General features: G+C 31.8%; 1 protein-coding gene across 4 annotated transcripts in view; it reads right to left on the bottom strand.

The window, feature by feature from the left end:
• Positions 1 to 12,503, bottom strand: part of NBEA (neurobeachin) — an 816,964-nt gene that overhangs the window by 430,152 nt on the left and 374,309 nt on the right. For all 4 annotated transcript variants that reach the window (XM_016197269.2, XM_016197275.2, XM_087814370.1 and 1 more), the window contains one exon: positions 2,140 to 2,201. In XM_016197269.2, coding sequence (XP_016052755.2) covers positions 2,140 to 2,201 — 62 coding nt within the window. The remainder of the gene's footprint in view (positions 1 to 2,139; positions 2,202 to 12,503) is intronic.

Raw genomic sequence — 12,503 nt, 5'->3', positions numbered from 1 at the left:
CTAGGTGGCTTAAAAGATTCCTTAGGATTGCCTTCTGCCTTGCCACAAACACAGCCTAATTCTACAGGGATCAGCTCCAAGAGATGCATTAAGGCCTGCAGAAGAGAACCCAGCTTTGGAGAGTGCTATGGCAAGCAATCTCCCACAGTAGCATTAACTATATTTATTTCTCTTCATCAGAAGTCCACCCTGCTAATGGGTGAAACTAAGATATAAATCACATTGAATTTGACCAGTAAAGAACAATGATAGATTATTTTTAGAAACTTTTAAGACATGTCCATTTTCTTGTGTCCTTAAAACCAAGGTTTTTATACACCCATGGAACAATTAATGCCCTACAAAGATGGTTTTATAAGCTAATTTCAAAGTAGAATATAAACTCCTCCCAACTGAACTGTAATAAGGGAGATTACTCAATTGTTCCTTTAAAAATGTTTTGTGAAAAGCAACCTTTCAGCTTAACAGAAAATAACACAATTGGAGCGTTTCTGAAAATAAACATGCATTTCTAAGTCACTTCAATGAGGTGTATTTAATCAATTAACCACTTGAAATATTTAAATGCACTGTGAATTATTTAAAAAATTCCACTTAAAAATCAAACTGACAGACATGTTTATAATTGCTTTGCTGAAACACTGAAAGAAAGTGCACTGCATAGAGAGCTTGAATTTCTCACTCTTCCTTTCAATCAATATCTGAGGCAAAGTTTCATCTCTTGGGCCTTTAATGGCAGGAATTCCTGGAGCCAGCAAATGAGTAATGTTAAACCTATGATTAGATGATGAGGCCATCAAAGACATTAGACCCTAATGCTACATTCCTCTTTATTTCTCTGAACTGCAGTGAAACCCAGAGCTAAGAAAAAAGAAATTTTAAGCTATTTTTTTATAAAAGCATTTTTTTGAAAATATGCATCAAGATCCTAAAAGGTGCAGATAGATTTCTCAGAATGTCTCTTGAACTCAAGACTCTGGTATTAGGTAACAATTTTCAAATGCCTTGAAGATGAATGCCTGCTGGGGATGCTGTTTTATTTAAGTCTTATTAAAATTCTTCCTGGCTGAAAAGGGGGAAATGGACCTAATGATTTCCCTATGAACATATTCTTGAAGAGAGTAAACCTGAAGACTGGAAATCACTAGGTAAGTTTTTGATTGTTTTGTTTCTGCTGATGTTTTACAGGATCTACTGAAGCCATATTGTTTTTTATTTGGGAGTTAGCTTTTAGGCAGACCTCAGGTCAGTAACTACAAACAGTTTAAGTGTGTTTTTCTTTCTAATGAGAAAACTAGGAATAAATGTAATAATTATTTATTATATAACATATATAACTTCTTTGCTCATTCTCATATTACAAAATATTTATAGATAAATAAAATGAGAATCACTAAGAGACTTGAAAGAGCTGGTGAGAAGAACATTAGGTCCCTATTTTAGTTATCAGAAAATGTTATATATATATATGTGTGTGTGTGTGTGTGTGTGTGTGCTTAGTTTTCTTATAATTGCTAAGAAACAATATCCAACAATTACTATTCTATTTTCAATTCTGCTTACTAAAGAAAAATAGGACAAGTTGATTTTTAGAATTTACACTGAAATTTACAAATCCCATTAAAAAAAGGAAACAGAAAGGTATCACACTAAGGCCACTCACTAATGAGCTTTATACTTTGGCTATTGCATGATAGAAACTTGATGTTCATTATCTTGAATCTAACAAAGAAGAAGAAATCATGTAATTAACAAGGTAAATTAAAATTATAAATGCTACTGTATCATCTTTAAAAGATGGAATATCAAAAAATCAACAACACATTTTGTGTATATATATGTATATATTATATTCAGAGATCAAAAGATAGGGAACAACAGGATAAAAAGGGTGGGAAAGAATAAGAAAGCTACAGAGAGCAGAAGAAGGGAAAGGAAGACTAAATCAATATTTACATGGTAAGATCATCTACATACAACTATATATCAATATAAGTTACTTTCTTCAAATGTGAGATAATAGATGGATGTTTAAAATATACAAACATATACATATACATGCATAATCATTCTATTGTTAGAAACATACAAAAAAATTGCCTCGTTGTTTAACTTAATCAAGTGAATGAGATTTCGTACCTGAGAACAAAGCAGCATAACAAGCTCAACCACAGAAGTACTGGACTTCATACAAACAAGGCCTACAACAGAGAAAAGTTAAAACAAAATGAAATTACATCATTCCAAGTTAATTAATGATATAGTTTTAACTTATAAAAATTTTCTTTATAATAGAACTCCTAAAATAACATAAATAGACACATTCACCAACATATTTTTTATTGAATTTATTGGGGTGGCATTGGTTAATAAAATTATGTAAGTTTCAGGTATACAATTATACAGTCATCATTTGTATATTGTATTGTGTGTTTACCACCCCAAGTCAAGTCTCTTTCCATCACCATTTATCTCCCCTTTACCACTGACATATTTTTATAGCATTAATTTAAAAATACTTAAATATTCAAGATGTAAAAAATACTAAAAATTGACTTCGTGCTTGGGTTATTTATTTGGTCAAGGCATTTCTTATATTTAAACAAGGTGGGGGTAGTTATCAAAATTGATGAGGTACTTAGACCTGCTTTCATGACAATGATATTTGTTATGTGATTCTCTCCTGAAGTGCAGAACAATAGTCATTGAAGATCCACTTAAATTTTCTTCCAAAAAACAAAATTAAAATGATTTACAAATAGATAATTCTGCATTGGCTGTCAGTTGTTAAATAATTTTAAATATATTGAAAATGGAATTTTACACAATTAACATATTAGTCAACACATAAAATCTTCCAGTGTTCTGCTTCCAAAGTCTCTGAACAGATGTCAAGAAAAAAATAATTAAATTTAACAATATCTATGTAATAATGGCTACTATTCATTGACCACTTACTATGTGCTCAGCAGCATATGTTAAGTGCCTTATCTGCATGTCTCATTTAATTTTCACTTACACTTTGTTACATACTATTTTTATTCCCATTTCATAAGTAAGAAAATATTATTCCTATAAACAGTAAGTATAAACATTAACTAATCATCAAAACTTTTTCCAATAAAATGGATAACTGCTGTATAACATATAACAAAGCGGATTGTGCTTGGTATTTTTAAAAGTGCCAACATAGAGGAAGATTAACCAAGAAGTAATAATCTCTGGATGAGAGTATGCTAATAATGATGTTTGCTAATTTGAAATATACTTTTGAAAGTTTGTCACTGTTTTTTAAAATTAACGTAATAGACTTGGTTATTCTTTTTATCTGAGGACAAATGTAATCAGTTAAAGCTTTTTATAATAAGAAATGCCATCATCTTACATTAGTGTTGGCTAAATGGAGAGTTGAAGCAAGACCCAGTAATTTTTTTTCTTCTTAAAGTGATTTCAATAAACAGTTTCAATTGCCTTCTAGACACTAGCATGTATATTTGTTGTAGCTAGTGATAAATACCCTTTTGTGCCCACTCTGCTAATGACCCTATCATTGTACAGACAGACAGAACAAGCTGTGAAAAGGCACTAGTATTCCATCTGATCTTTGGGCAGACACTTAACTAATGAAATAAGAGGCAGATGTGAAAAGCTCAGTTAAGAGACAATTGCTGTAACTGATCAGCAATTCTCATGCTCAGGAGCTAGAGAGTCAGAAAGAAGATAAATGGGACATTTATTACCTGTTGGCTACTCAACTATTTAAAATTCTGACACAGAAAAACCAAGTAAAAGGCCAAAGGATTATGCATATCAATTTAGATTTTCAACTGTAAGGCTATATAAAGAATGATTAGACTACATAGCCATTTGAAGTGACTATATAAAGAATCACTCACCATATATTCTGTGTATTAAGAGTTTTTTAATACATAACAACTTGAAGTAAAAATTAAGAAAAACATGCAATTACATTCATTTCTCACAGAAAAATGATTTAATTGAACATCCAAAAAACCTCTATGTAACAAAAACATTCATAATTTGTACAAATACTATCATTCTACCATAAGAAAAATATAAACAAATGCTCAATAAATACTTTGTTCAACGAAAATGACAACAAGTGAATAGAAAAATTGCAGTTTGCAAACAGCACTCTCAGTACTTTGAAAAAGGCCACTGTGATTTCAATTCCACAGACCCTCGCACATTTACTAGTATGTTGTCTAATTAGTTTTAAATGATATGGACTAACGGATTCTCTTAAACAAACAAACAAACAAACAAACAAAAAACTAACCTTGACAATGAGAACACAGCAGAGGCAATTTTGGAAGATTTACCAACCTTTAAGAATTACATAATCACTTTGGTTGGAACTATTTCTAAGTGTTAATAAAAGGATTATTAAAATAAACAGGTAAACTTCAATTTTTTAAGAGATATTGAAAATAAAGCATTGTTTGATGACACTCTATACTTGTCATCCATAAAACACTCATTTGAAAATTTAACATGTAATTATAAAAGAGGTTTTGTATAACTCTAATCATAAGCTCAGATTGCCAAAAGTGCCTAATAATGTTATAAATAAGGCAGGCTGTATATGAATACGGCAAATATTTTACAAGAGTATGTCTCAAACAGGTTGAGTTTTTCCTTTTTGGCTCTGGCAAGGATTTCATAATCAAATTCATTTCTTTGATATTTCCTCATATGGGCAAAGTATAGTGTTTGCACTCAGGAATTTACAATAATGAACAAGACATAATCTACACCTTCTCATGTTCCATACATTAATTCAATCTAAGATTACCCAACATGGACATTGAACCTTATTATTTACAATCACTTCTATATACACTATCTCATCCGATGTTCTTAACAACTCTGAATTAGTTATTGTTACCTCATGTGATGGATAAAAAAATGGGTGTTTGATCAGTAAGTGGTGGAACTGGGATTTGAATTTAAGTCCTCTAACTTGCAAGTTCATTTCATTTTCGCTGCAGTGCTACATAAGTCATTTGACATTAATAGGATGGAAATATGTGACTGAGAAAGGTCATAACGCTTAATTTCAACTTGGATGATTTTGACAGTTTTGTTGGAGAAAGTAGCATATGTTGTTCAGACGTGGGGATAAAAAGAACAATCATAAGCAAGAAGTACAGAGGGAGCAGGGAACAAAAATTTTTTTTGAAAGACCTTTATTTCTTGGGGGATGTATGACTTAAGAGTTTAGGTGGTTTTTGAAAGTGGGACTGGGAGGCTAGGGTAAAATTCAAAGATAGATTAAGATGGAAAGAAATAAAATTATGTTTTTGAAAGTTAAGAGGAAGACTTTAGAGCAAGTTATAAAATGGGGAAAGGATACTAAGACTTAGTTATGGCATTACTGTTCCATGATGACTTTTCCTGCCTTGCCAATTAAGAAGTGTCTCCCAAAGGAACTGTACATATGTGCCTCTCCAACAAAATCTAATTAGAAGTATTGACCAATTAATAGAACATTTTCACCAGTAAATACATATTCACCAGAATAAATATTTTTACTAGAACTACTTATTCAATACTATATATCACATTAGGTTACCAGTATAAGATGAATACCTAGAGTGCAGACAATAAATATGCAAGAGAAGGCCTGTATGTATGGGAGATATTTCATATATAGTGGAAAAAAAAATAGCTTTTGAATATATTGTGATAAACTACTTTGTTGAAAGAGAAGGTTGGATGAGTGGCTAACATATAAGTACTTGAGATGATTAATTCAGTAGACAAATTTGAGGTGGTGTAGATTCAGGCAACAAAGGAAGAATGGGCAGAGCTGAGTAAACGGTCATGCAGGACAATGGCAGTTCTTTTGGGTTCACACTTACTAGGGGTAAGAAGTTACTTTAACTTTCAGAACTACACTCCCTTGCCATTAAAAAAAACAAAAAAAACCCACTAAGTTGTAAAATGAGTGTGAAGTTAAAGTTTTATCTTGGAACACAGCTATCTTTCTTTAATACAAAGAAAATTAAAAGGCACAGTGATGCTCTTTTAATACAGAGTTGTCAGACTCTTCACAGTCAGTCTGTGGGTTCACTTTATGTATCTGTAGAAGTAGATAATCAGGTTAAAAGAGGCTTTAAGCTTTAAAATAGTGTAGAAAAATTCCATCTCTAGCTGGATGTTCCAGATGGTGTGAGGTGAAGGGTTTTAAGCATTACAGCAACAGCAAGGGATCATATTCTTAGGTGGAATTCATCTTTCAAGTAACATCAGAGTTTTCTTTCAGCAAGGGCCCTCTTCCAAGAGAAGAGACCAATAGACATCTATGACTAAGGTGGTGCACTGAGTGCATTCTCAATAATTACCAATTAAATGAATAAATCTAGAAACCATCACTCACAGAGTAACACTGTAGTTGATAAAGGAAAAAAAAATAAGATTTTGATGAAAAATAAGAGTATTTTTTTTAGAGCAAGAGCCCAAGTCATTCAAAAGGCATTTATTGACCATGTCTATTGTGATAGAAACCATGTCATGTACTAAGTATAAAAAGAAGCGAAGTATGTGGGGCAGATTATGTAAATAAAATCATTATATACAATCCTAGGAGGTACAAAGTGTAAGAAGGACAGAAAGAGTCAAGAGCCATTCTGGAGAATTTATAAGGAATGTGACATTTGAATTGGATGATGCTAAGCTTAACTGAATGGAAGAAGGAAAGAAGGGAAAGTCATCTGAAGTAAAAGAGAAATGTTAGAGGTACAATGAAATATGAAATAGCTAGTAAAATCAAGTTGGAATGTTATATTGGGGGGTGTAGATCTGGAAGAGGGTGAGTTGAAATGAAGAGAGAGAGACAGACAGAAGCAGAGCCATAAATGGCATATTTTTCCTTATTGGCAACAGAGAACCAGTGAAGGATTTCAAGCAGGGGGCAGATAGAATCCAATTCATTTTGGAAAGATTGCTTTCTCTCAGTGGTATAGGAAGAAACCTGTAACTGCAAGTCAAGTCAAGATAATGAAGGCCTGAGCAGAAAGCGGTGGCAATGCAAGCAAAGACAGATTTGAAATATATTTTGCCTTGAGACAATAAAATATTTTAGATAGCAGAATATGAGGTTAAAGGGTAGTAGGGTAAAGGAACAACTGAAGTGCGAATGATGATACATTTAACTGAGATAAGGAAACAAATGAAGGAGAGTGGGTTTGCAGAAAGAAAGGGTTGAGTTTAAATCTGAACAAAATTAGAAATATAGACAGGCGAAAAACTTAATTTTGAGTTTACAATTGTTTATTTTTTAGATATCTCTGACAAACCAGATATTTATAAATTAGTTTTATAGAGAACATGGAATTGAAGAAAATATAATTGTGAAGTTTTTATAAGAGTCCCACTAGTAGATTACCAACACTAATAATCATACCAGTACAGTTTGAAGATCTAGTTTTTCTATTTCTCTTCTAATAAAATATACTAATTTATTTTCCATCAAATAGACATGACTATTCTGGTAATCTGAATTTTAAAAATCAAGTCTTTAGTTACAAGAAAAAGCTTTTTTTTTAAGAAAATATGTTTTTATTGATTTTAGAGAGAGGAAGGGAGAGGGAGAGAAAGGGAGAGAGAAACATTAATGTGAGAAAGAAACATGGATCAGTTGCCTCCAGCACACACCCCAGGGACCAAACCCACAACCTGAGAATGTGCCCTGATGAGGAATTAAACTTTTGACCTTTTGGTACACAGGATGACACTCAACCACCTGAGCCACACCAGCCAGGGCAGAAAAAGCTTCTTAAGCGTAATTGAACCATTACAGCTTATTTTTATATTTACATTATAAATTTTAACTGAAAAGTAAACGCTCAAAATCCTCTAGAGACAGTGATTTACTTTATTTCACTAAAAACTAAGTTATTGTACATTTATGGAAATTTTACTGTCTTTAGAATAGAAACAAAACTGAATCTCTGGATCTATCATATATAGCAAGTCAGCAAATATTTTCTTTAAAGACACAGATAAAATATATTGGCATGGGGCAGCCATAAGTTTCTGTCACAGCTACTCAACCCTTCCACTGTAGGGCCAAAGCAATCATAGACAATGCATAAACATATGAGCTTGGCTGTCTTCCGATAAAACTATTTACTCATCCCAAGGCATGTATGTATATGTGCATGGGTGTGTATGTGTGTGAGAGAGATAGAACACAGACAAATGCACACATACACATCTATAGATTTTTTTTAAAACTGCAGAGGAAATTATTTTAGATGCATGTCTATGATAATTTATAATTCCAAAACCCCAAAGCTCTGAAAAAAGCTTTTTTGTAGTATTGTAGCAAACTCAATTATCAGCAAAATTTCACCCAATGTGATGCTATTAAAATTTTTATTCCACTTAGTGTGAATATCTCTATGAATTACCGGGAACATATCATTGTGTTATCCCAGACTCCCCAGAAGATGTTATGAAATATACATATAAGCACTTATTACCTGTCTTAAATCCCCAAATATCTGAATTACAAGCACAGCTGGCTCTAAGGTTTTGAATAAGGCATTTCAGACATTTATCAAAATAAATGTTACTCAGATTTTTAAAAGTCAGAAATTAAACATGAAATATTTTGCAAGATTCATAAAAAATTAGTATTATTAATATTAATTACAATTTCAAAAGAATTTGGTATTGCACTTTTCCCCATGGATATTCCATATATTTTAAAAGAAATAAAAATCTATTTCTGTATGGGAATGTTTGGCTAAGTGCTTTTAAACTGTAAATTTTGAGCATTTAGATTGCTCAGAACAGAATTAACTGTAAATGGAGTTATATAATACCCCAATAACCAATTTGACTAATTTACTGAAATTAAATTGTTTCTCTAAATTGTTTCTTTTTTTAAATCATTCTGTTGATACAGTCTAAGAATCTTATTGACTTGGATATTTTTTCTTTTTTATAATTTTGGTTCTGCTAACAATTTTTGCAGAGTGGTAGAGGTGAAGTTCCTAAAACACTTTCATAGATAATTTTTACAAAATGATAGATTACAATAAAAAATGAAGCTACAGTGATACTTCCTACATAGATATTTGCTAGTGATTTGATTGTAATATAAGATGAGCTGAAGAGATATTCTCATGGCAATGACAACTATTACATGTGAAACACTGCTGTTCTTTTGTAATATGCTTTAGATACAAAGTTTGTGTTAGTTTATCAAAAACATCATGTCAAGGGAAATACTCTGGCAAATTCTTGAGCCCAATGTCACTTTTTTCTTGTCACCATGTGACTTTAACTTCTGTTTGCACATTCCATTGAAATAACATATTTCATTATCACATACTAAAATACATTACAATTTCTAAATCACTTGGGATTATTTAAGTTTTGAGTTGGCTGACTCTTGAGACATGTTTATTTAAATAATTTAAGTAAGCCACAGAGATAACAGTCTTTGACTTCAAGTAGCTAACGGCACAGTTACAAAGACAATATATTTATGGAAGAGTCTAGTGGTATTATACTGAAAAAATGACAATAAAACTATATGCCTCAAAATAACTTAAAACCATCATTTCTGATGTTTTTATTAAATACTCTTATTCATAGTATTAGCCTCAAGTTTCCACTATAGAAATGACTGACCTGAGTATCTTGCCCTTTTCTTCACTGTGATTTAATCACAACAGAAATGAATAAGTGTGAAATAAGGGAAATAAGAGACATTTTCACTATCATAAATCATATGGATCCCTCAATTGTCTTTAGGTTAAATTTAATTTTAGAACCAATTGTTATTCCTATATCTCTCCTCTGCACCAACTTTCTTCTTGAAATTCCAAAGAGGTTCAATCAAATTCTAAAACGACTAAACTATGTCCGGCTCAAATTTTCACATTACCCAAGAAAGAGCCTGGTCCCATGCTTATTAAGAATGATATATTTGTTTTAATCATGTATTTAACTTCAAGAAATATTAATAATCAAAAGATGAAAAAATAGTTAAATAGTCATACAATTAAATTACATGAATAGTTACAGTTGAGTAAAAATGGTTATACTAATGCCTTTATATTAAAAATAAAACAATTTATATTCTATAAAATATGGGATTCTCCTTTTAAACACAGTATGTACAAATGCATAATTTGTATAGTTATATTTCTAAACAACTCAAATTCTTTCATTTATTTACATTCTCAAATAAATACATTTAATAACTTTAAATTCTCAAATTCAAATAAATTTAAAGTTGCTATTGTAGTAATATATACCTTTAAGTTCTTTATTTTTTGGATTCAGAAAAACATTGGCTCATTTTCTTTCAATACTTAAATATAATGCAAAATGGAAGTACTATGTACCACTTTTCTTGATCATACATTCATGAAGTCAAAGATAAAAAACTAAGTAACATAATTAGTAAAATAAAATTGTTTGATAATTGTGATAAAGGCATACAGCATAAAAGTTGCAGATTTAGGTAGGCTCAAGTAGAGGTCAAACAGGTGAATCCCAGTTATCTTCAAGAGCACATTAACTTTATTCAATAATTATAGGCTGAAATAACTGAAGTACTCAGAAGAAACAAATTAAATCTTCACAAAGTTACTTATCTGTGCTCAAAACAAATTCTTCAACTTGACCCAAGCTGGATTTTCTTTACTGAACTCTCCATTTAAGGCAAAGCATTAAGTAGAGATGAGAAATTAGTCCAGGTTTACCTATTCTTAGAAAGGAAATAGGACGTTCTTGGAAACTGAGAAGTTCCTTAAATTTTACAACATTGAAGATACTCTCGTAAGTCAAATAAATTATTATAAGCATATTATTTTATCCAATACTTTACTGGGATTACATGCTATAGCTTATATGAACATGAAACTAAAGGTCACAGCATTAACAAGATTATTTAGCCTATATCTTATATCCAACTCACACCTACCTACAATTAAGAGTGATATTTTGGAGTCAAATTTTATGGTTAGATACCAGAATATGATCCAATTATGATACAGTAAATAAGTCAATGTGGAATTTTTTTGCAATTAAAAAACACGTACACTTCAAGCATGAAATATTAAACCTACTTATAAATTAAAAGCAATGATGGTTTTATTTCTTCTATTACTTCTTGCAATAATAGATCTATTACAAAGTAGTAGTTATCTTCTGAAATAGTATGAATTGGGAAATCTAAAAATTGGATCAAATAAATGGCCATAAAACATGTGTGTCAAAAAGTGAGGAGCTAGTCCTTTGGAGGAATTAAAGACATTCAATAATTCAGTTCTAAAAACAGCTCTGCATACTTACTATACCGAACGTACAACTATGAAACAGGTATGTCCCGTGTCCTAGAGAAACCTGCATTCTAATGGAGGACACAGGCAGATAAACTGATTGTTTTAATGTGGTGAGACCAAGTGTTACCTCAGAACTGTTACAGGATGTTGACTTGGTAAGCAAGATAAACAGTGTTATTAAAGAAATTCCTACTGTAAATATAAGAAAATGGTGGAATTGAGAAATAACAACAGGTAATATTTATTTATTTTTTAAAAAATATATCTTTATTGATTTCAGAGAAAGGAAAGGAGAGGGGGAGAGAGAGATAGAAACATCAGTGATGAGAGAGTCATTGATCAAGCCCGCAACCCGGGCATGTGCCCCGACCGGGAATCAAACCCCGATCGCCTGGATCCCAGGTTGATGCTCAACCGCTGAGCCACGCCCGGCCGGGCAACAGGTAATATTTAACTTGAAGTAATGAACAGTTATTAATTTCTTGGAAAACATGACTTAGAGATCACTCCAAGTTCAGCAATCACAAACGGCATTATTCAATTTGTAAAACAGAATCTGTTTAATTTGATACAAACTCCTTCTGACAATGCCCCAAGTTTTCTCTATCAAAACAAATACAAAAACAAGTAACAGTTAATGTGAGAATTTTTCTAGTTTAAATGTTGCAATACACAGCTGTTGAAATTACATGTATAATCTTTTCAATTAATTAGTTTTAAAGTTAAAATAATATGCTTAATCTTTGGATTTAGTGTAATTAGAATAACCCTATTGAGCCCAGCCAGGTGTGGCTCAGCGGTTGAGCATCGACCTAGGATACAGGCGATTGGGGTTTGATTCCCAGTCAGGGGATATGCCCTGGTTGTGGGCTTCGTCCCCAGTCAGGGGCGTGCAGGAGGCAGCCGATCAATGAGTCTCTCATCATTGATGTTTCTATCTCTCTCTCTCCCTCTCCTTTCCTCTCTCTGAAATCAATAAAGATATATTAAAAAAAAGAAAAAAGAATAACCCTATTGAGTATATTGACAGCAACATTTTAGGCATGGATGATAACATGTGTATCATGTGCACAGGTCATATTTCCACATGAAGAAGAAAATAATCTTCTAATAGTAAAACCCAGTATCACGAGTCTAAATTGTAGCTTTCATGGATTCTATTATGCACAACAA

This window comes from Miniopterus natalensis, chromosome 2 (assembly GCF_054644295.1).
Source record: "Miniopterus natalensis isolate mMinNat1 chromosome 2, mMinNat1.hap1, whole genome shotgun sequence".
In the NCBI taxonomy this organism is placed as follows: Eukaryota; Metazoa; Chordata; class Mammalia; order Chiroptera; family Miniopteridae; genus Miniopterus; species Miniopterus natalensis.
This window is presented reverse-complemented; position numbering and strand designations above follow the sequence as displayed.